General features: G+C 43.5%; 1 protein-coding gene across 2 annotated transcripts in view; it reads left to right on the forward strand.

Moving 5' to 3' along the window:
• Window positions 1–17,110, forward strand: part of LOC110537160 (protein FAM222A) — a 42,238-nt gene extending 25,128 nt beyond the window's left edge. For both annotated transcript variants that reach the window (XM_021622984.2, XM_021622983.2), the window contains exons 2-3: window positions 1,328–1,487; window positions 14,148–17,110. In XM_021622984.2, coding sequence (XP_021478659.2) covers window positions 1,376–1,487; window positions 14,148–15,541 — 1,506 coding nt within the window. In that variant the 5' untranslated portion in view covers window positions 1,328–1,375 and the 3' untranslated portion in view covers window positions 15,542–17,110. The remainder of the gene's footprint in view (window positions 1–1,327; window positions 1,488–14,147) is intronic.
• The last annotated feature ends 8,147 nt before the right edge of the window (window positions 17,111–25,257 follow it).

Genomic DNA, 25,257 nt, shown 5'->3' on the forward strand with positions numbered 1-25,257 from the left:
TTTCGTTCGCTCTGTGCCTTTTCTCTTCTGCCCTCCTTTGACAAATGCGGAGTAATGAAGGTTTGTTGTGAATTTGGTATTCTTTTCAAAATGAAGTCCGACCATCGAGAGAGGCTTTTAGCTTTTCAGCTGTGTGTGATCACATGAGGGAGGCTGTGCTGGGTGGTTTTGAAGTGGGGCTGTCAAAGTATGAGAGGAGAGGCAGACTGGGGTGAGAGGTGGGGTGGATCTCTTCAAGCACCTGACTAGAATGAAAGCCACGTTGTTCCTCCCTTTTGAGGTGGAGGTAATTCTGTTTCTGCAGCCAGTCACTGCGCTCTGTCTCCTGCATCTGACTCACTTAAGCTGGCCTGTGGCCCTAGAGGCAGAAATGAAAACAATCAGCCAAAGAACTGTAGAAGAAAAGCGGAAGAGAGGGAGGATAAAGAAATGAAGCCTCTCTGAGACAGCTGTGTGCAAGGCATTCACTTCAATTGAAATTTCAGCGGTGCAGTTTATTTTGGCCGGGAATATAAAATAGTATTTTGATTTGCTGACACAAAAATGATCGTTCCGTACTATCGGATGTTGCAGGTAGGCCTATGCACCTATAGTATTTATAGGGGATAGAATATAGTACCCCACTTAGGCCTGGTGTTCAGAATGATAACTAAGATCAAAGATACTGGGGAAAACACTTCATACACAAACACACCTTTTTGTGTGTGTGTGTGTGTGTGTGTGTGTGTGTGTGTGTGTGTGTGTGTGCCAAAGCCATTTGGGAGAACAAGCTACTTTTGGATTTTCGCTCATGATCAATACCACCATCAATTCATAGAGCAATTCTAGAGTCTCTGAGGACCGGGCTATTGACTGGGTACAGGATGCAGCTGGCAGCAACAGCAGACCGTGTAAATGGACTGTGTTATTGCAACAGACAGGGCAATATGGAGAACAGTGAAGAGCCATCCTAGCGTCTAAAGGGAGTGGGGAAGTTGGTTTGATGTTAAGTGATTTTACATTCTTAGATATGTAGTGTCCGCAGTTCAAAGGGGTTGCTGAGTTTGACTATGGTAATACGGGCCTGAGGTGGAAACGGTTTAAAAAATAAATAAAAAATAAATGAAAAGATTTCGGCTTTAAAAAGGAAAGTAGAGAGCATGCATGTATTGGAGGGAGAGCACAGGGAAACCCCTGAGGGGGAGAACTCCATCAGTGTGGTAAGAGTTTGCTTACAGGGCTTTGACTTCAGTTTTGGGTTTTGCATTCAGTTCAACAGCCAGCAGCTTGTAATTTAATACATGATCAAAAGCTAACGGATGTGTTTTTCTCTCCCTGTCCCTCTCAGGTTCCCCCGAGGTCCAAGCGGCTGTAGAACCCCCAGAAAGCTGCAGCCATGTTAGCCTGCCTACAGAGACGGCAGCAGAACCTCTCATCTCAGCACCTGGTCTGCACCCCCAAGATCCTGGATGCTCCCCCACAGCAGCCGCAGCCCAGCACACGACAAAGTGAGTCCACATGTCTCTGCTCTCAGCAGCACAGGACAACAGCCACTAACTCTACATTTCACTACAGAGCCCCAACAACAGCCACTAACTCTACATTTCACTACAGAGCCCCAACAACAGCCACTAACTCTACATTTCACTACAGAGCCTCAACAACAGCCACTCACTCTACATTTCACTACAGAGCCCCAACAACAGCCACTAACTCTACATTTCACTACAGAGCCCCAACAACAGCCACTAACTCTACATTTCACTACAGAGCCCCAACAACAGCCACTAACTCTACATTTCACTACAGAGCCCCAACAACAGCCACTAACTCTACATTTCACTACAGAGCCCCAACAACAGCCACTAACTCTACATTTCACTACAGAGCCCCAACAACAGCCACTAACTCTACATTTCACTACAGAGCCCCAACAACAGCCACTAACTCTACATTTCACTACAGAGCCCCAACAACAGCCACTAACTCTACATTTCATTACAGAGCCCCAACAACAGCCACTAACTCTACATTTCATTACAGAGCCCCAACAACAGCCACTAACTCTACATTTCACTACAGAGCCCCAACTTTGTTTCACTTGTGGTGCTGTGTTTGTATCTCGGTGTGGTGAGTGACTGGTGGAATTCAAAAGAGAAGGAAATATATTCCATTTTTAGGGGGAAAGCACTTTTCACTTATACACACAGACACACACACACACACAACTGTAGTTAGGGTATAGAATGACCTTGTTACAAAGTACCTAGAAGTACAATGTTAAACCAGCCTCTCCTGTAGCAACCGTTAGTTCCACCGAGCCTCCATCTGATGAGGTTGATTATCTTTAATTATACCCCTCATCTCTGTGCTGTCTCAGGAGAGATGAGAGCTGTGGTGAGGGAGGGTGAGTTCACCTTGGCCTATTTATCTACCTCTGGCTGGCTGGATGACTGGCTGACTGATTGGCCTGCTGAAGAGAACCATACAGGGTTGATATCTCCCCCTCAGATCTGTGTGGATCCTGTGGGTCTTATCACAGGTAGTCATGCACTCTAATTTAATTCATGAGGGCATTGATCAAGGATGGAATGCTGTTACGTGGGCTGGGCTGGGCCGGTCTGTGCTGATAATGATGATGATTGTCCTGCAAAGGGCATACTACCACACACACACACACACAACTTCTCCTAGTGAGCCCAGAACTTTTCTCTGTAGAACTATTTTACAATCTGTACCTTTTTATTATATGCCGCTTCCTTTCACACATTGTTGCTCGCTCAGCCATTTGCCCACATAAATACCCGAAACACACAGTGTTGCTCGCTCAGCCATTTGCCCACATAAATACCCGAAACACACATTGTTGCTCGCTCAGCCATTTGCCCACATAAATACCCGAAACACACAGTGTTGCTCGCTCAGCCATTTGCCCACATAAATACCTGAAACACACATTGTTGCTCGCTCAGCCATTTGCCCACATAAATACCTGAAACACACAGTGTTGCTCGCTCAGCCATTTGCCCACATAAATACCTGAAACACACAGTGTTGCTCTCTCAGCCATTTGCCCACATAAATCCCCGAAACACACAGTACTTGCAATTTTATTATTCAGGTTCTCTAGTTCTGCGGCTTTTTGATATGGGTGGGGCGATGCGTACATGGTCAAATAAAGCCGTGTTGTCATGGCCACTGTCGGAGAACTCGATGTAACTTCATACGCTAGAGAGGACCTCCCTGTTGAGACAAGTGATACAAGCCATGTTATCCATGTCATAAACAGAGATTTAAATATACCTGTTTATTATCCTCATTGCCAGTGCACATTTATTATCACATTTAATGAGAGGTTGTGTTGTGGCACTTGTCGGCTGATGAAACCAGCGTGGGGCATTCGGAGTTTAGTTCAGGTTTCCATGATTAAATCCAGAGAATGTTTCATCTCTGTTTTATGTTTATTGCTCTGTCAGATTTCTGTGGATGTTTATGACATGAATTTATGGGAAACCGCATATCAGCCAAGCCTATCCCCACGTAGATAGCATAATAACATGATATTAGCATTTTGTTGTTGTTATATACAGTAAGTCAGGTACAGAAAATGCAGAAATTGCCTGAGTGATTAACCCCAAGGCCGATGAGTAATTGTGTGGAGACTTTCTGACTAAATGCAAGCTGATGGATTTGTAATGTATTTCTCTAGCTTCACCGGCCATGAAAACAAATCCTGTGTATCCCCAGCTTTCCTTCACATTGAAACCTTTCACTATTGCTCTCTGGGAGACTAGGATCCTCTGTTCCTTACCCCCATGTCCCTCATCTCACCATCTCTCTCCTGGGGTGAAACACCCCTTTGTCTCTCCATTATTAATTGCTAATCAGTGGAGCACTAGTCTGCTAAATGCTGGAACAGAAGGGTCTAGTTTGCCTCAAGCAGAACCACGAGCGCCTTCCTCATCCTGTTTACCTGCAGGACCCATTACACCCTCCCAGAGCTTTGTATGTGTGTGTGGCGCAGCATCCATCCCCCCCATTCCCTCCAGCACAAGCCTGACATTTCAAACACAACCATATGAAACAAGCTGCTCTACTGATTGGTGCATGCTGGTTAGACAAGACCCAGAAGATTTCTCTAGAATGTTTTTGTGTTTTTTCCCATTGGGATTCTCAGTTGAAAGATTTCGGTTCTCCATGCAGAGTTTTGTTGAATTGCTTTCAGAGGATTCAGAGTTTACAGATAGACTGTTCCAATGGATGTCTGTGGTTCGGCTTCACAGAGGAATCCCTGACTATGCCAACCCATCTTTTAAATATGAGAAAGTGTGTGTGTGTGGAACTAAGTGCGAGGGATTATGTGATGAGAGCTAATGAGTACTCTGCAGTTGGCCTCAACAGCAGACCGGAGCCGGGAATGCTTTATCCCACGCTGCCGGCCTGTGCTTCCGGAGGGTTCTTTTAGAGCACTGCGCTGCTTTCTCCGGTGCTGCCGAGCAGAGACAAATGGGGAGTGACACGCTCTCATAAAGAGGTATCCGCCTGAGTCTCTTCAAGCACAAATAACTAAGTATTCACCCCCGAGGTTCTTCTCTTCCACAAACGAACACCCCTCATGAAGAGATTAGAGAGAGGGGAAGCAAGGGAGGACGTAAATGGGTACAATGCGTTTCTGTTTATGTGTGATGTAGAGGTGTGTGTGCGCGCACATCAGTGCTTCAGCTTGGTCTTTATCTATCTCATTCTGTGTATTTCTTTCATTCTGAGCTCGGGTGGAGTTGAACACAGGGGGCTGGAACACAGGGGGCTGGAACACAGGGGGCTGGAACACGGGGGGCTGGAACACGGGGGGCTGGAAGACGGGGGGCTGGAAGACGGGGGGCTGGAAAACCGGCTCTGTCCACTCTAGCTTCTCCCTCCCCCTTGTGTGTAGCTCGCTTGCTCTCTTCACTCCAGATCTGTGTGAGGATGCCTCAGTCCAGAGACCCAGCTGACCTCCTCAGACTCCATTAATATTAATGCATGTTCATATGGATACAGAGATGAAGAGAGCTGCAGGCTCTGCATCTCAATGGCTCTGCTTTATAAGGGCACCAACCTGTGCACAGCTAGAGACACCATGCAAATGCTTTACCACAATATTCAAACTGAGACCGAGATCTCCACTCATGGATGTTGAATACACGCAAGAGGTTTCTGACTTTCATTCACAGCAGTTACTGTATGCCTTGGTCACATAGAAGGGGAAGTCAAGGCTCCATGTGGAGCTGTGTTGTGGTGGACGTGAGGCAGGTCCAGATTCTCGATACAAGGCGAGGTGTCTTGCTCTGCCTGAGCAACAGGGGCAGTCAATTACAGAGACTTGCCACTAGCAGCTGAATGGAGGTGTGGTCAATTAATTACATTGGTTCAAACAAGTGGGTCTATTAGGGCCAACTGTGCTCATACAAGAGGTTGTCATGGCGATGCCGGGGCCTAGGTTTTTAACGTTGTTAATTAGTCTAGTTGTCAAGGACAGTCTGGTTGTGTAGGGGGCAGGTTGATACAGTTACTGTATAGTGGCGTTGATATAAATGTTTGGATCACCATAGTGAAACATGGGTGTGTAATGTGATGTTTAACAGTGCATGTTTGTGTTTGCTTGTGATCCTGAGAACAGCACTAATGAATGTCTGACGGAATGCCTTGGTGTGGTGTGTCCCCAGTGAGGAGTAGCTGTTAGTCAGCATGTTTATCACACCAAACATTTTAATCAGAAAAGTATTTCACACCAAAGACTTTTCTTACAACCTAGACTTTGGGCTTCTTGCCCTGTTTTTCTCATTTTGTCGATGTTTAATTTAAGGATATTTTTGTGATCGTTGCACAAGGATTAACCACCACCAAGCACAGGCCTATATTAGTGGTTATTGTAATAGCAGGAGGGGTAATGGAAATTCTGTTTGGTTCCTTCTGTTGGGTGTTTTGTGTGAGAACCAGAAGAGCAGCAGAGGGACTCTGTTTTTAGCTCTGGCTCAGGGGCTTGTTTTGCCAGTTAATCAGTGATTAACTCAAACAGTTCTGAAACAATGATCTGCGGGGAATTGCTTTAAGCGTGACCATGGGGGGGATTAGCTAGTTTACCGCGACTGAAAGCATCTTGTGGGATTGTATGGGGGTGGATTCGATGCAGGGTTCACGAAAGACTGTGGCATGGTGAAGAATACTCAACGCTCTACATCACCTCACCTATCTGTTTCTCAATTGGCAGTTTTTATGGTTGAGACATATTTTAAACTTGGAAATGTTAGGCCTACACACACACTTGCTCTTTCTCCCCGTGTGTGTCAGATAAATGTTATCAGGCAGCTGAAAATAGTTCATTAGATTTAAAGAATGTGCCTGTGGTTAATTTGCCACATTGTTAATTGAGATTTTAGGATTGCCCCTCACCCTCCACCCACCCATCTCACCAAGGACGGCCCCCGCCCCATGTGGAAGAAAGGAAGTCAGGATTAGGCACTTCCTGTGAAAGCGTGCCAGTACTGCCCAGCATGTTGCCGTGACAGTTAAGGCGTCCACATACATGGGTCCGGTTGGCTCCAAGCAGAACTCGGCTAGGCGACGAGGACGTCTGTTCTTTCATACTCCCTAAAGGCCGTTGCTTGAAAAAAACGGCAATGTTACTGTTTGTCCCTATTGAACACTTCCTCAAAATAGATCAATCAATAAATCTGAAATAAATGTACTTTTTTAGCTAAGATGTTTGTTGCAGTACTTCTCAAGTGAACAAAATGTCCATGAAACTAGTAGTGCACTGCAGACAGTAGGGTCTTGCTGCTGCTGGCCCTCTCGTCTCTCTCTGAATGACAGAAAACACGAATCCCGCCCCGCTAACTGTTTCGACTGGGAAGCATTTCGACAGGCAGTGTTTCTGTTCCTAGCCCTTAGCCCCAACACCCACCACACAGCTAGTGCATTCAAGGCTAACCATGGTGGAGCCACACGGACATTTGAATCTCAAGTGCCTCACCTCAATCACCCCGGTAAAGGTGAGAGGGGGAAAATTAGCTTAATGGAGCCACCTGCTAAGGAAGTGATGTTCTATTTAGTGTGGTCTTTGCGTGTGGAGAGGGCTTTAACTTCTGCCTCTGGTCCTCTCTCATTCTCTCTCTCTCTCTCTCTCTCTCTCGACTGAGAAAGAGTGGGCTGGGAGACTGTGTGCAGTTTGCGTGTTCTGGGTGATTAAGTGCTTAAGGTCAGGCTGCTAAATACCTCATTCTGTCACTCCATACCGAACAGCACAAAGGTGTGGGTCGATTTTCTATTCTGGGCGGTGTGAGCTGGCATTTTCTTTGCAGACTTAAGAGGCCCAATATTTTGTTATTCACAGCTTTCATTCCCCCAGATTTCCATAAATGTTAATGCTGTAAGGAAAGGTCAGACTGCTGTGCACTCACTTTGTAAACCAGGCCCTCTCAAAGAGTGAGTCATTTTTAGAGACATATACATTTGTTTTGTCTAAATTGTCCTTGTGCTTTAAATTACATTTTTTTTACTTTACTGTTGCCTTGGTTATAGTTGCAGGTTAGTGGATGGTGAGGGATAGACTGACATAGGGCTGTCCTATAAACACTGAGTGGATACTGAGGCAGTTCTGCTGCATAGCTAACCACTTCAGTCCAAGTTTGACCTAGCAGCCCTCTGCTCATTGGTTCATTTCAACCACCATAACTATGCCATTCGTGCCAATGGTATCAAAATTATAGATGAGGGAATATTGGAGCGTGGTGGGTTTGAAATCAGCAGAGGCCTGTGTGTTGACACATGAGCCCGTCACTGTGGGTGGCATGTCTTTGTGCTGCTGACAGGGCTGTAATCTGTGGACTTAAGGAGTGAGACGTTCTTTGAAGATGAGTTAGCATTCAGTGTTTGTAGTGTTTATGGAACACCTAGCCAATCTTGAGGGCTCAGGGCAAAACATTGACACTGTACCAAACAAGAGATGTGGACCAATGGCACCCCGTGATTGGTTTTACAATATTTATCTCTGGTAATTGGGCGAGAGATGATTCGGGGCAGAATAAATTACTGTGTGGTACTGTACTTCTGATTTGATGCTGGTGCGTTGATGAAAGATGCTGATGATGCCTTGAAGAGATTTCTATAATTAAGCACGAAGGCCCAAGGGGTGTGGTATATGGCCAATGTATTCCACGGCTAAGGGCTGCTATTAGGCACAACGCAAAGCAGAGTGCCTGGACACAGCCCTTAGCCATGGTATATTGGCCATATACCACAAACCCACGAGGTGCCTTTTTGCTATTACAAACTGGTTACCAATGTAATTAGAGCAGTAAGAATAAATGTTTTGTCATACCTGTGGTATACTGATATCCCACAGATGTCAACCAATCAGCATTCAGGGTTCAACCCACCCAGTTTATAATTAGAAATAAAACGAGATCTTAAGCACTTAGAAATTCATTATGCGGTACGTATTGGAATTCATAACGTATCATACGAATTGCAGGATTTGTTTTGTTGCAGGGACCAGTTGGGGACCAGTTTTGGCTCATGAGCGCTACTTTCTAAACTACAGGCTGAAATGATACAAAACCTTGAATATATCTTTAATGTAGAGCAGTTGAGTGTTTTCAGTTGAAACAGAGTTTATAACTGTCGAATGGTCATTCTTTTGCCTTGTTTTGAGCATAAGGTAGTTAAAGGCAGCTCAATCTTGACTCATTCCAGGCAGGGTCCTGATCTGCAAAATAATCTGTATTTAATATTGGACAAGTTCAGGCAGTAACTTCCCATTTCAAAATGTTTTCTCCTTACTGAGATACTTGATAGTCATGCAGGATCACAGGGTTGTCGAGAGGTTGCGTAGACATCGGTTTAACACTCCCAGATGTCCTTGTTTTCTATACCACTGGTGTATAGCGATACATAAATAACTAGTGTTTTGCTGTATTGTAGTTCTCTGTGGAATTCACTCTGGCTGCTGCTGGCACTGCTGCGGTGCCGTTCTGTTCCCTTTGCTCCACTGGGAGATGCTTGGATGGAGAAAACACTCCACCTCTCCTCCTCCCTCCATTTTAAACACACAATTTCTTTTCTTTATGAGATTTTGTAGATTGAATCATTTCGACAGTTGGAGGCTCATTGTGGGCCTGAAAAGAAATGAACTACCAAATCAATTTCGAACGGGAACAACAATTGAGCGCTCCCCATATTTCACAATATAAACTGTGATGGTGTGTTGCTTGTACGGCTGAAATGTCTCTTCAAATGGGTTTTGAATGTATTTTTTTCCCTGCTCCCTTTGTCGCCACTCGCTTCCTTATGTGTGTTGTGGCAGGGATTTTCACTGACTACAGAGTAATCCAGGTTAATTTCAGCACTTTTGCTTTTCATGTCAGGAGTTCCATAAAAGTGTCGTTCTGAGGGGTGGTGGTAATTTCTGCCAGGTGATTTATTGCTTTTAAATGGAGCGCCTTTTCCGCCTCTCCTTTGTTGCTGTGAGCTAAGCAGCCATGAAATTGCCTGAATAATCGTGTTTAAATCCAATCTTGGTTTGTCCCCTCAGCTTTCCCGTACACCATTCAATAGCGCACCCTGTGGAGTGTGCCCTGACTTCTCCTCACAGTTTAAGCTCCAGGCTTTTATATTCGTCAACACAGGTCCGTAAGAGGATTTAGACCAGCTGAATTTTTTACTTTACAGGTAGGTCGCCTTGGATGATTTGAAAGCTACACTCGTGGCCAAAAATATTGGCACCTCTTCTACTTTTTTCAAATAATGCACAATTTCTTCCTGAAAACTGTTGAAATTAAAGTATTTTGGTGTCCACATATGCATGTCTGGTTTGCAGTTGACCAAATGTTGTCTAATTTTAAAGAAGTCTTGAGGTATTGCTCTACCAAGAGATCTCATCTACAATATCCGTAGCCTTCTATTTACCACCACAGACTGATGCTGGCACTAAGACCGCACTCAACCAACTCTATAAGGCCATAAGCAAACAGGAAAATGCTCACCCAGAAGCGGTGCTCCTAGAGGCCGGGGAATTTAAAGATATACTTCTCCTTAATGCAACCGCTGTGTCAGATTTCAAAAAATCTTTCTGGACATATTTATATCCTCCTGATTCCTGCTTACAAGCAAAAACTAATGCAGGAAGTACCAGTGACTCGCTCAATGTGGAAGTGGTCAGATGACGCGGATGCTACGCTACAGGATTGTTTTGCTAGCACAGACTGGAATATGTTCCGGGATTCATCCAATGGCATTGAGGAGTATACCGCCTCAGTCATTGGCTTCATCAATAAGTGCATTGACGACGATGTCGTCCCCACAGTGACCGTACATACATGTCCCAACCAGAAGCCATGGATTCCAGGCAACATCCGTATCGAGCTAAAAGCTAGAGCTGCCACTTTCAAGGAGTGGGACACTAATCCGGATGCCTATATGAAATCCCGCTATGCCCTCAGACGAACCATCAAACAAGCAGAGAGTCAATACAGAATTAAGATTGAATCCTACTACACCGGCTCTGACGCTCGTCGAATGTGGCAGGGCTTGAAAACTATTACAGACTACAAAGGGAAACCCAGATGCGTGCTGCCCATTGACGCGAGCCTACCAGACGAGCTAAATGCCTTTTATGCTCGCTTCGATGCAAGCAACACTGACGCATGCACGAGAAAACCAGCTTTTCTGGATGACTGTGTGATAACGCTCTCGGTAGCCAATTAGAGCAAGACCTTTAAACTGGGGCCCCTCAGGGGTGTGTACTTAGTCCACTCATGTACTCCCTGTTCACCCATGACTGCGTGGCCAAACACGACTCCAACACCATCATTAAGTTTGCTAACGACACAACCTGATCACCCACAACGATGAGACAGCCTATAGGGAGGTGGTCAGAGAACTGGCAGTGTGGTGCCAGGACAACAACCTATCCCTCAATATGTGCAAGACAAAGGAGCTGATCGTGGAATACAGGAAAAAGCAGGCCGAACAGGCCCCCATTAACATCGACGGGGCTGTAGTGCAGCGGGTCAAGAGTTTCAAGTTCCTTGGTGTCCACATCGCCAACAAATGTCCAAACTTCCTGCAATCCAGGCAGAGGAAAGACCATAAAATTGTCAGACTCCAGTCACCCAAGTCATAGACCTGTTTTCTCTTCTACCGCACGGCAAGCGGTACCAGAGTGCCAAGTCTAGGACCAAAAGGCTCCTTATCCTCTCTAGGGGGTGTGGGATGCTAACGTCCCACCTGGCGAACAGCCAGTGAAATTGCAGAGCGCCAAATTCAAAAACATAAATACTCATTGTAAAAATTCATGAAACATACAAGTGTTATACATCGGTTTAAAGATGAACTTCTTGTTAATACTGCCACAGTGTCAGATTTCAAAGACTTTACGGTGAAAGCAAACCATGCGATTATCTGAGAACAGCGCCCAGCAGACAAATCATTACAAACAGTAACCAGCCAAGTAGACAAGTAACAAAAGTCAGAAATAGCGATGAAATTAATCACTTACCTTTTGATCTTCATATGGTTACACTTATAAAACTCCCAGTTACCTAATAAATGTTTGTTTTGTTCGATCAAGTCCCTCTTTATATCCAAAAACCTCAGTTTTGTTGGTGCGTTTTGTTCAGTAATCCATTGGAACAAAGCGCGGTCACAACAGACAGACGGAAAATCAAAAAAGTACCATAAAAGTTTGTAGAAACCAGTCAAACGATGTTTATAATCAATCCTTGTTGTTTTTGTCATAAATAATCGATCGTATTTCAACCGGACAATAGCTTCGTCAATTGAAAAGGAGAAACAAAGGCGTGCTCCCGGTCACGCGCTGGACTCATTTCTGGAAATTTCCACTGGCCTCTCATTGAAAGTGCTGTTTCTCCTAAATTTATTTAGAGTAAAAGCCTGAAACAATGCCTAAAGACTGGCCACATGTTGTGGAAGCCATAGAGATCGTGAACTAGGTCATTACATTACATTGTTACTTTTTATTATGTTTTACTTTAGTTTATTTGGTCAATATTTTTGAGGTACATTGTTGGTTAAGGGCTTGTAAGTAACATTTCATAGTAAAGTCTACACTTGTTGTATTTGGTGCATGTGACAAAGTTTGATTTGAATTGAATGCATGTAAAAATCGCATTCAACCAGTTTGAATCGAGAAAAGGACTCATTCTCCTGTTTTTGTGTCGCTGTGTGTACCGCAATGAGCATGGAGAAAATGAGGTCAGACACAAGATTGTCCATGTTTGCCTACAATCTCAAGGCTACAAGTCCATCTCCAGAGACCTTGATGTTCCTTTTTCCACCATACATAATGTTATCAAGAAGTCTAAGGCCCATGCCAGTGTAGCCAACTTCCTGGATGTGGCCACAAGAGAGAACTTGATGGAAAATTGCAGCGAAGGATTGTTGGAATGGTGGAGAAAGCACCTCGATCAACTGCCACAAAGATTCAAGCTGACTTTCAGACACACAGTGCGACTGTTTCAACCCGCACCATCCGTCGCCAGCTCAATGACAGGGTAGGAGACCCAAGAGGACCCCACTGCTGAGAGAGAGAAATAAGAAAGCCTTACTGAAATTTGCCACATCACACATGAACATGGCAAAATCCTTCTGGATGAATGTCCTGTAGACATGAGACCAAATTAGAGTTTTTAGTTTTTTTTGTAAAGTGCGCGATCTCTGTTTACAGAAAACAACAAAATGAAGCCTTCAATGAAAAGAATACCTTCCTTACAGTCAAACATGGAGGTTCAGTGATGTTTTGGGATTACTTTGCTTCCTCTGGCACTGGGTCTCTGTCAAAGGTTTTATCAGCAGGACAATGACACCAAACACACTTCAAAAAGCACCCAGGAATGGTTCAATACTAAATGTGGGACTGTTCTGAAGTGGTCAGCAATGAGTCCATATCTGAATTCCATTAAGTTGTGGAGAGATCGGAAAACAGCAGTTGGGAGAAGGCACCCTTCAAATCTGGGAGAACTGGAGCAGTTTGCACAAGAGGAGAGGGCTAAACTGCCAGTACAGAGGTGCAGGAAGCTCATCGATGGCTATAGGAAGTGCTTGATTGCAGTTATTTTGACTGAAGGCTGTGCTACCAAATATTAAGTCTAGGGTGTCAATTGTCTGCCTTTTCTGTTTTATTTTCTGATTTTAAATTGATACATTAAGTTCTGAATCAATATTAACAGTGAAGTAAAGAATTCTGGAGACCAAATACTTTGGTCAATTTCAACTTGTTAGGGAAAATTGTGAGTTACTTAAAAAAAGTGCATGGGTGCCATTATTTTTGGCCACTACGACTATCTTTATATTCAAGTCTCATTAGACATGGTTGGATGTGAGCTACATGGTAAAACTTGTTCACCAATTACATTTTTAAAGATGTAATCGTGAGATGAAAAGGAATAAAAATATATATTTTTCTCATCAGATTTTATATTGTCTTTCAGGCTTTGAGAAACCAGAACATTAGGATTGGGTTTAGATTGGCGTACAGTAGAAACGGGGAACACACAGTACAGCTGTCATTTCTTAACATCCAGCCCCATCCACTCCAGGTTTTAACTCGGCACATCTGACGCTAGTTTCATGGCCAAATGTCACCAAATGAATCCCACTTGAGCCGCTGCGACAAAATGGTATTTTCTTCTGTACCCGGCTGCCTCCTGCTCTTCTCCCTGATTTCCCAGGGTAATCCAATTCTGGGTTGGAATTTATTTCATAAAGCACTTTTCAAACCGTGCCGGAGGTGTCTCCCTCCCAATAATGAGTTTAAAAGAGATGCAGATGTCAACGGTTCATCTTCCTAAAGGGAGGGAGGTGAAACTGGAGAGTGTGAAAGGGAAATGGAGGAGACGTTACAATAAGTGTTTTTATTGGGCTATTCCTCTCGTCTCTGGTCCTTGGACATTATGTTCTCTGTTCTGACACACTTTATCTGTTGGAATATTTATCACAAGGAGTGTTTTGGCCTATATGGATAGGTCAATTGACATACTGATTTTCTTTATTTTAGTCCCAGCTGGCAAGTATCATCAAGCCTACTCTTGTACTTTATAACCAGGCACTTTGTGTAAGCTAGATCTTAAGGAAGTATAGGCTAACTGTTTCTTTGTTTGTTTGTGTTGCAGGTGAGCTGTCCTCCATGAATGGCCCTCGGTATCCTTCCCCTGCAGAGCTGGATGCCTTTGCCCAGAAGACGGCCAGCAGCCCCCTGTCCATCAAGATCTTCCCATCCAACATCAGAGTGCCGCAGCACAAACAGCTGAACAGGACGGTCAACGGCCTGGACACCACATGCACCCAGCACTACAGTCCCTACTCAGGAGGCTACCAGGGCCTACTGGGTGTTGTAAAGGCCACCGTCTCCGTAGTCAAAGGCGTGCTGAAAAACTCTGAGGGCAAGAGGACTAAACATTCCCCCGCCCAAACTGCAGCGGCACCATACAACCCTCTCAGTAACAACAGACACGGGCAGCAGAAGAGCTACCACATGGGCTCCTGCAAGCCTCCTGATGGGTCCAAAATGGCTGTTCCCTCTAATATCATTGTTGCTGCCTCTGTCATCCCCACCCCAGTAGGACAGACTCTGGCCTCTCAGTCGGACCTGGACGTCCAGAGCCTGCTGAGGCAGATGAACAGACACTCCCACAGCCAGGCCCTGCAGCACGGGGGAGAGGCCCAGCCAAGCCCCTCACGCCAGGCTGTGGCTGCTGTGGCCTGCTCAGACTCTGGCTTTACCTGGGGAGTGGTGCCCCAGAGCAGCCTAGCGTATTCCGGGGCTGTGCTGCCCACCCAGAGCGCAGACATGGCCCAGGCTGGCTACTTGGAGAGAGTGGACTATAGCATGTGGCAGCACCACCAACAGCAGCAGCACTACCAACAGGGGGCACTAAGGATGTACAACAATGCTCGGATGGGCAGCGGGGGAGGGGCCGTGGTCAGCCGCTCTCCAGAGACCTGTCTCCCTTTGGCCTGCTCAGCACAGCTCTCCTATAGGCGCCATCCCCTCAGTGCAGGCACTAACGGGGCAGGGATTGGGCAGGACCGGGTTATCTCCTCCCCTCTGAACTGTGCTGCTATGCATGGGGAGTTCTCTGTGGGCCAGTACTTCGCCCCTCCCTGGAACAGTGTTCTGGTCACTCCGGACAGCGACTGTTACAACCCTCAGGAGCTGGTGCCTGGTTCCTCTATGGGCCGGGCCAGAGACTTGGGGCTCTCCCAACCCCACCCTCACCCAAACCATCACCCCAACCACCAGCTCCACCCCCACCACCATCCTCACCACCAGGTCTACGCCACAGACCAGAGCTTGGGCCTCTGTTGTGGGCTGCCCAGCACCAGCTTGTGCCACGCTTCTGTGCTGAGCAGCAGCCTGCAGTCTCTGGAGTGCCTGATCAGTGATCTCCACCCGCCCTGCATCAAGGAGAGCATGCTGGGGCGGGGCTACGAGGCGGTAGGGATGCCAAGGCTACTAGACCACAACCTACAGCACACCCACGTCCAGCTGCCTGTGTTCAGATAAGACAGGATGTGTCCACACAGGGCACTCGTACTGAAATATTCTGTAAAACAGGAACTCCATGGATGCAGGTGTATAATTTTGAAGAGACCACCTCAGAATGAGAAACGTACGGCACCTTTTTATTTTGCGTGTGTGTTGTATTGGTACAGGGCTATGTGGTTTGGAATTGACCAAGTGTTGTAAACCTTAAAAGGGTAATGATAATCATGACTGACCTGCAGGGTCATCTTATTTGATGTCTTAATGTTTTCATTTACGGAGGATTTGTTGATCAATCAGAGAATCAGTTCACATCTGCCACATTTGTTCCTCAGAATAATGTGTTTTGAAGCTTGTTTTTTTCTCCATCTGTCCACTGTTGAATTTTTAAACCATTTCAGAATGTTGTAATTTGAAGTAACGTGAAAAAGGTGATGCGCAGGCAATCCTCCTAATGCCCTTTTACAAAGTGCAAAAAAAATACAACTGAAAAATGGTACATACTTAGGGCATACAAGGGCCAAACTCCAGGCCTCCAGGGGCATACAAAGGCCCAACTCCAGGCCTCCAGACTGTCTTAACCCTTACACTTAATTGACCAATAAAGGCCACTGATTATAATGCACTGCTGTAAGAACGGCAAAAATGGGTCGATTTAGACATGGGGAAATGTGTCAGGGAACCGTTTTTTATTTTCAAAATAAACTTTATCTTGAATGTTTTTGTATTTTTGTTAGGTTGTGCCTATGTTGGCTGCTAATGGAGGATAATGTCTTGATATAATGATTGACCTTTATGTTTTTGTTGTCTTCTCTACTATTATGACTGTCTGTTACCACGCTGTTGCTAGGCCCCATGTCACAAGCAAGAGATCTGCTAGCCATCACGTTAATGTTTGATGGAATGACAGAGTTATCATATTTGACCTAAAACTGGGAACTGGGACTGGGCACTGGGACTTTGGGGACGGGATGTGTCATTTGATTCTCTGATTTGTTCACATTTTGCTCTTAGCTTTGGTTGACATTCATCATTTAGGTCATCAATCACAAAAATACTACTTTAATCAACAGGAGTCCCTCCAATAGTTTTCCGGAGACAGGAGAAATGTGTTTTCAAACTGAAGGCATGACTATCAAATTGAAGTATTCCATGGTAGATCATTGGTTTACAAATGAGTCGAGTTTACTGGAGAGGTGTCCCCTACTGATCACTGGAGAACAGGTATTTCTTACAGTATAATTCACTGCTTTTCTGTCAATGTTTTCTTTCTGAAAATAAGATGTAGTTTCTTTGTAGTGGTCTATCTGATGCCTGAGAAGTATGGCTATATAAAGAATCTCTTTATATGTCTGCACTGTCAAATGACTGTTTATTTTTTTCAACCAGTCAGTCAGGATTCTGTTGGTTGACAATGTACATAAATGACTCAATGATTATGAAGTGCAATTACAATATTTAACAGGTATTTAACTCTACAAACATGTTGAAATGACTACATTTACATGAGTACATGCATAACCCTAGACTCCCATACCCATTCTCCTATTCTTAATTAAGATTGTCAAATAAATATTTTTTTCCTTCTAATCCCAGCACTTTATTTTTGTTTTTAGGTGTACAAGTTGAAACACTACAGGCAAAAAAAAGCAGTAAGACACAACTGCATTCAGAAAATACAAAGAAGCAAAAATGTTAATTCCAAGTGGTCCTAAGTTTAATATTTGTATTTAATTATGCTAGGGTGCGTTTCATATCTATTGCGAGAGAAAGAACATGGGGGAGAGATTGTAGAAAGACCCAACACAAACGTTTTGTTGCTCTGAGCCTCTGGGTCCTCTAAATATACTCGCGGCTTAGTACAGTGACCCAAGGGTCAGAGGCTAATCAGCTTTGTGACCTATCTGCTAACAACCCAATCAACCCATCTCACATCTCTGAACACGTACAGAACATTGAGATCTAGTACATGTCTTTTTCCACACAACACCCTTACCACTTTCATCTGTATTCCAGAATGGACTAGAGTAGGAAAGAAGATTGCTAGGCAGCACTATGCTTTGGAGAAAGGAGGAGTCCACTGCATATAGAGAGGTTGTTGGACAGAAGCTGGCCAGTAAGGTTCCATCGCTGACAGATACTACGACTACTACCTTACTTACTGCCTTACTTATACTGCCTTACTTACTACCTTACTGTAACAGTCAAAAGTTTTGACCCACCTACTCATTCAAGGGTTTTTCTTTATTTTTACTATTTTCTACATCGTAGAATAATAGTGAAGACATAAACTATGAAATAACACATATGGAATCATGTAGTAACCAAAAAAGTGTTTAACAAATCAAAATACTTTGTTTGAGATTCTTGAATGTAGCCACCCTTTGCCTTGATAACAGCGTTATACACTCTTGGCATTCTCTCAACCAGCTTCACCTGGAATGCTTTTCCAACAGTCTTGAAGGAGTTCCCACATATGCTGAGCACTTGTTGGCTGCGTTTCCTTCACTCTGCAAACCAACTCATCCCAAACCATCTCAATTGGGTTGAGGTCGAGTGATTGTGGAGGCCATGTCATCTGATGCAGCACTCCATCACTCTCCTTCTTGGTCAAATAGCCCTTACACAACTTGGAAGTGTGTTGGGTCATTGTCCTGTTGAAAAACAAATGATAGTCCCACTAAGCGCAAACCAGAATGGATTTCGTATCGCTGCAGAATGCTGTGGTAGCCATGCTGGTTAAGTGTGCCTTGAATTCTAAATAAATCAGATGGTGTCATCAGCAAAGCACCATCACACCACCTCCATGCTCCACGTTGGGAACCACACATGCAGAGATCATCAGTTCACCTACTCTGCGTCTCACAAAGACACGGCGGTTGGAATCAAAAATCTCAAATTTGGACTCATCAGACCAAAGGACAGATTTCCACTGGTCTAATGTCCATTGCTCCTGTTTCTTGCACCAAGCAAGTCTCTTCTTCTTATTGGTGTCCTTTAGTAGTGGTTTCTTTGCAGCAATTTGACCATGAAGGCCTGATTTCATGCAGTCTCCTCTGAACAGATGATGTTGAGCTGTGTCTGTTACTTGAACTCTGTGAAGCATTTATTTGGGCTGCAGTCTGAGGTACAGTTAATTGCCCATTTCTGAGGCTGGTAACTAATGAACTTATCCTCTGCTGCAGAAGTAACTCTGGGTCTTCCTTTCCTGTGGTGGTCCTAATGAGAGCCAGTTTCATCAGAGTTTGATGGTTTTTGTGACTACACTTGAAGAAACTTTCAAAGTCTTCAATTCTCCAGATTAACTGACCATGTCTTAAAGTAATGATGGACTGTCATTTCTCTTATTTGAGCTGTTCTTTCCATAATATGGACTTGGTCTTTTAACGAATAGGGCTATCTTCTGTATACCACCCCTACCTTGTTACAGCACAACTGATTGGCTGAAACACATTAAGAAGGAAATAAATTCCACAAATTAACTTTTAACAAGGGACATCTGTTAATTCAAATCAAATTTTATTTGTCACATACACATTGTTAGCAGATGTTAATGCGAGTGTAGCTAAATGCTTGTGCTTCTAGGTCCGACAATGCAGTAATAACCAACGAGTAATCTAACAATTTCAAAACAACTACCTTATACACACAAGTGTAAAGGGATTAAGAATATGTACATAAAATATATGAATGAGTGATGGTACAGAACCGCATAGGCAAGATGCAGAGGATGGTATCGAGTACAGTATATACATATGAGATGAGTCATGTAGGGTATGTAAACATTATATTAAGTGGCATTGTTTAAAGTGGCTAGTGATACATTTTTCCATTATTAAAGTGGCTGGAGTTGATTCAGTATGTTGGCAGCAGCCACTCAATGTTAGTGGTGGCTGTTTAACAGTCTGATGGCCTTGAGATAGAAGCTGTTTTTCAGTCTCTCGGTGCCTGCTTTGATGCACCTGTACTGACCTCGCCTTCTGGATGATAGCGGGGTGAACAGGCAGTGGCTCGGGTTGTTGTTGTCCTTGATGATCTTTATGGCCTTCCTGTGACATCGGGTGGTGTAGGTGTCCTGGAGGGCAGGTACAGTGCCTTGCGAAAGTATTCGGCCCCCTTGAACTTTGCGACCTTTTGCCACATTTCAGGCTTCAAACATAAAGATATAAAACTGTATTTTTTTTTTGAAGAATCAACAACAAGTGGGACACAATCATGAAGTGGAATGACATTTATTGGATATTTCAAACTTTTTTAACAAATAAAAAACTGAAAAATTGGGCGTGCAAAATTATTCAGCCCCCTTAAGTTAATACTTTGTAGCGCCACCTTTTGCTGCGATTTAAAGCTGTAAGTCGCTTGGGGTATGTCTCTATCAGTTTTGCTCATCGAGAGACTGACAATTTTTCCCATTCCTCCTTGCAAAACAGCTCGAGCTCAGTGAGGTTGGATGGAGAGCATTTGTGAACAGCAGTTTTCAGTTCTTTCCACAGATTCTCGATTGGATTCAGGTCTGGACTTTGACTTGGCCATTCTAACACCTGGATATGTTTATTTTTGAACCATTCCATTGTAGATTTTGCTTTATGTTTTGGATCATTGTCTTGTTGGAAGACAAATCTCTGTCCCAGTCTCAGGTCTTTTGCAGACTCCATCAGGTTTTCTTCCAGAATGGTCCTGTATTTGGCTCCATCCATCTTCCCATCAATTTTAACCATCTTCCCTGTCCCTGCTGAAGAAAAGCAGGCCCAAACCATGATGCTGCCACCACCATGTTTGACAGTGGGGATGGTGTGTTCAGCTGTGTTGCTTTTACGCCAAACATAACGTTTTGCATTGTTGCCAAAAAGTTCAATTTTGGTTTCATCTGACCAGAGCACATTCTTCCACATGTTTGGTGTGTCTCCCAGGTGGCTTGTGGCAAACTTTAAACAACACTTTTTATGGATATCTTTAAGAAATGGCTTTCTTCTTTCCACTCTTCCATAAAGGCCAGATTTGTGCAATATACGACGATTGTTGTCCTATGGACAGAGTCTCCCACCTCAGCTGTAGATCTCTGCATTTCATCCAGAGTGATCATGGGCCTCTCGGCTGCATCTCTGATCAGTCTTCTCCTTGTATGAGCTGAAAGTTTAGAGGGACGGCCAGGTCTTGGTAAATTTGCAGTGGTCTGATACTCCTTCCATTTCAATATTATCGCTTGCACAGTGCTCCTTGGGATGTTTAAAGCTTGGGAAATCTTTTTGTATCCAAATCCGGCTTTAAACTTCTTCACAACAGTATCTCGGACCTGCCTGGTGTGTTCCTTGTTCTTCATGATGCTCTCTGCGCTTTTAACGGACCTCTGAGACTATCACAGTGCAGGTGCATTTATACGGAGACTTGATTACACACAGGTGGATTGTATTTATCCTCATTAGTCACTTAGGTCAACATTGGATCATTCAGAGATACTCACTGAACTTCTGGAGAGAGTTTGCTGCACTGAAAGTAAAGGGGCTGAATAACTTTGCACGCCCAATTTTTCAGTTTTTGATTTGTTAAAAAAGTTTTAAATATCCAATAAATGTCGTTCCACTTCATGATTGTGTCCCACTTGTTGTTGATTCTTCACAAAAAAAACAGTTTTATATCTTTATGTTTGAAGCCTGAAATGTGGCAAAAGGTCGCAAAGTTCAAGGGGGCCGAATACTTTCGCAAGGCATTGTAGTTTGCCCCCGGTGATGTGTTGTACAGACCTCACTACCCTCTGGAGAGCGTTACGGTTGTGGGCGGAGCAGTTGTCGTACCAGGCGGTGATACAGCCGGACAGGATGCTCTCGATTGTGCATCTGTAAAAGTTTGTGAGTGCTTTTGGTGACCAGCTGAATTTCTTCAGCCTCCTAAGGTTGAAGACGCCTTCTTCACCACGCTGTCTGTGTGGGTGGACCAATTCAGTTTGTCCGTGATGTGTAAGCCGAGGAATTTAACTTTCCACCCTCTCCACTACTGTCCCGTCGTTTTGGATAGGGGGGTGCTCCCTCTGCTAATTGAAATGCATTCCAGGTGACTACCTCATGAAGCTGGTTGAGAGAATACCAAAAGTGTACAAAACTGTCAAGGCAAAGGGTGGCTACTTTTGAAGAATCTCAAATATTAAATATATTTTGATTTGTTTAGCACTTTTTTGGTTACTACATGACTCCATGTGTGTAATTTCATAGTTTTGTTGTCTTCACTATTATTCTACAAAGTAGAACATAGTAAAAATGAACACTAACCCTTGAATGAATAGGTGTCCTAACTCTTGACTGGCACTGTGTGTGATATATATATATTTAATAATTGAAACGGCATGTCTATTACATGATTATAGCATCGCTGCCTAAGGATTTACTGTTGGCTGTTGAAACTGGATGCTTTTTTGTTATTATTTGAAAGGGTGATTCTATTCTATTTAGTATATTTTATTACAGGATGGCTCCAACGGTGTGGGGTAGCTTGGAGCTAGTGCTTCCTTTAAAGAGGTGTGTGTGTGTGTGTGTGTGTGTGTGTGTGTATACAGTTGAAGTCTGAAGTTTACATACACCTTAGCCAAGTACATTTAAACTCAGTTTTTCTCAATTCCCGACTTTTAATCCTTGTAAAAAAATCAATGTCTTAGGTCAGTTAGGATCACCACTTTATTTTTAAGAATGTGACATTTCAGAATAATAGTAGAGAAAATAATTTCAGCTTTTCATTCATCACATTCCCAGTGGGTCAGAAGTTTACATACACTCAATAAATGTAAACTTCCGACTTCAACTGTAGGTCCCTTAATTTACCTCGTACTACTGCACATCAACTCTGCACTAGTACTCCCTCTCTATAGCAATGTTATTTTTACTAGTTATTCACTGTATTTTTTTCCTCGTGTCACTATTTCTGTTTTTTATCTTTAACTCTGCATTGTTGGAAAAGGAGCCGTAAGTAATAATTTTACTGTTAGTCGAAGCATGTTTACGAAGCATGTGACAAATAACATCTCATTGGATTTTTATTTTATTTTATTCATACATGTTAGGTGCACAAATGGGGGTCGCAATAAATCAGATTGAGGGCTGCATGTTTGACACCCCTGCTGGAAATAGGGGCTGTTGATTAAGCTGTTTCTTCAAAGTGTTTAGGTGTTGAGTAGGCCTGTTGAAAAGGTAGAGCTGTTAGTGAGGCCCTAGTCTCTTGTGTTTTGTCTGCCTTGCTTTGGGGCTTCCCGTCCTGTTCCTCCCCGTCTGCCCTGGTTCCTGGCTGAACCTGAGGCAGCTGTGCTGATAAACCTGCAGGATTACAGGGCCTGTTCGCCCTGAACAGCACAAGATCAGAGGGACAGGAGCCACTCTATCCTCTAGCACCACCAGAGTCCCTCAGGGACAGCGAGAGAGGGAATATCATGGAGGAAGAAGGGGAAAGGGAAGGAAACGGGGATGAGAGTCAGTGGAATAGGGGGAAAGTATTGGTAAAATGGGATTGGTGAAAAAGGAAAGATCTCATTAGAGCAGTCATCTGAGTATCTTGACTGCATAATGCTATTGGAAATAAAGATGCAGAGTAAATGTGGAGTATGAAAGTGTTCCAGTATTTTATGCCCCTTTATCTACAGTGCATACATACAGTACTTTACAGGTTATACAATAACATTAGGATGATCTTTTTCCGTCAACTGTCCAGCCCAAATTATAATTTTAACGGTCTAGATGAAAATAATGAAAGAAAATATATTTTATCAGGTAACAAAATTGTAAATGCCTGTTGTTTAGATTACATGTATTATAACTGATATGTACCATGATTGACTGAATGTTTTGTTTCAACTCTATTTTAGTGGTCTGCAATGTGTTTTATTGTCGATTATTGTACCATTGTGTGACATTTGTCTAAGTATCTAACTATTTTATTTCTTCTAACTACATAGTAATTTTGTTGCGTGTAAACAAACAGGTGACCGCTTTTGGATAAAGGTTTCAACTGCATCCCATGAGAATTTCACAATCAATAAGTTAACATTTAGTAAATGTCTCCTCCATGAGGTTGACAAGTGAATTGCTTCTTATGACGGATAGAGGCAGTAGCTGGTTTAAGTATAAAGTGATGAAAGACACTAACGTGACTCAATACACAGATCCCCCTTAAATCTTAAAAATGCAATATGTATATAGAAATCTACAGGTTATTCAGTGAAATCAGAATCACCTTTATTAGCCAAATACATTAGCATGTACAGGAATTTGACTGCAATGGTGCTGCCATAATAAACAGAATATACAGACAAACAGAATATGGAAAGCACCATTGCACAACATGCGCTTGTTAGTGTTCATATCAGCTACAGTGCCTTCAAAGTATTCATACCCCCTGACTTATTCCACATTTTATAAGCTATATAGACACAGAATTTACACAATCCACATACAGTATGTAGACAATGAACACCACGCTAAAAACTACAGACTACACTATAAACACTATAAGCTACATTATGAATTGTACATGTATAGATGTATAAATAAATCAATTTACGGGATGATATGCTATAAGGGAAATATACACTCACCGGCCTGTTCACAAAAATGGATTGCTCCTACAGAGTGAGTCACATGGCCATGGCTTGTTAGTATATAAAGCAGGCAGACAGGCATCGTGGCATTCAGTTACTGTTCGATTGAACGTTACAATGGGCAAAACAAGTGACATAAGCGACTTACATGCTGATCGGACCGCAAGCGTTGCAAAATAAATGTCATTCAATCATTGCACCCACACTGCTCACGGGTGTCAACGAGCGTCTGTGTAGCCAAGTGTTAAAATAGAACTTAGTTCTATTTGTGACGCTTGATGTGCTGCAAGTCCTGCCTCTCCCATCTCCTCATTTGTTTTTAGGAGCATATACCCACATGCCATCTCCTCGTTGGTTTTTAAGAGCATATACCCACGTGGGTGATTGACAGGTGAACTGAGGTTTACACTCCAGTCCAGTTGGTTGTAATGTACCTTAAAGTTGGTTGCCAACTGCCATACAGTATTAAGTCCAAAGAAGAAGTCTGGAGGAGAGATTACTAGAAAACAAACTTTTACCCTTTTATCTGTGGATTATTTGTCATAGTAGAGGACCTTGTGAATTTCAGGTCAAATAAAAACCCAATGTTTATACCCCAGGACAAATTAGCTAGCAACAGCATGCTAGCTAGCTAAATTTCCATAAATGTTTAATGCTTTTCGACCTGTCCCCAAATTAATATTGTTGGTTCAGAGTGTGTCCTGAACACGTATGGTGTGGGGGGACAAAATCAACATGCGCGCAATGGCGCACGATAACAGCTCGTTGATGAGTAAGGTCGAAGGAGAATGGCAAGAATTGTGCAAACTAACAGGCGGTCCACAAACACAAATAATGGTGCAGTACAGCAGTGGTGTGCAGAATGGCATATCGGAAGTCACAACTCATCAATCCTTGTCACAGATTGGCTATTGCAGCAGATGACCACACTGGGAGTAATGTGCAGTTCTATGAAAGTGCAGGGTGCATCGTCCTTGGATGAATAGTAAACAGTGCCTGGTCCTTGAATGAGGAGATCATTGTGACCGGTTGGTAAGGGCCACGGCATGGGGGAAGAAGCTGTTCAGGTGGTGGGATGTTTTGGTCGTGATTGACCTAAAAAATCACTTCAATGTTATCAATGCACATAATCATATTCCAGGTATACATACAGGACAAACAC

Source organism: Oncorhynchus mykiss, chromosome 12, assembly GCF_013265735.2.
Source record: "Oncorhynchus mykiss isolate Arlee chromosome 12, USDA_OmykA_1.1, whole genome shotgun sequence".
Lineage (NCBI taxonomy): Eukaryota > Metazoa > Chordata > Actinopteri > Salmoniformes > Salmonidae > Oncorhynchus > Oncorhynchus mykiss.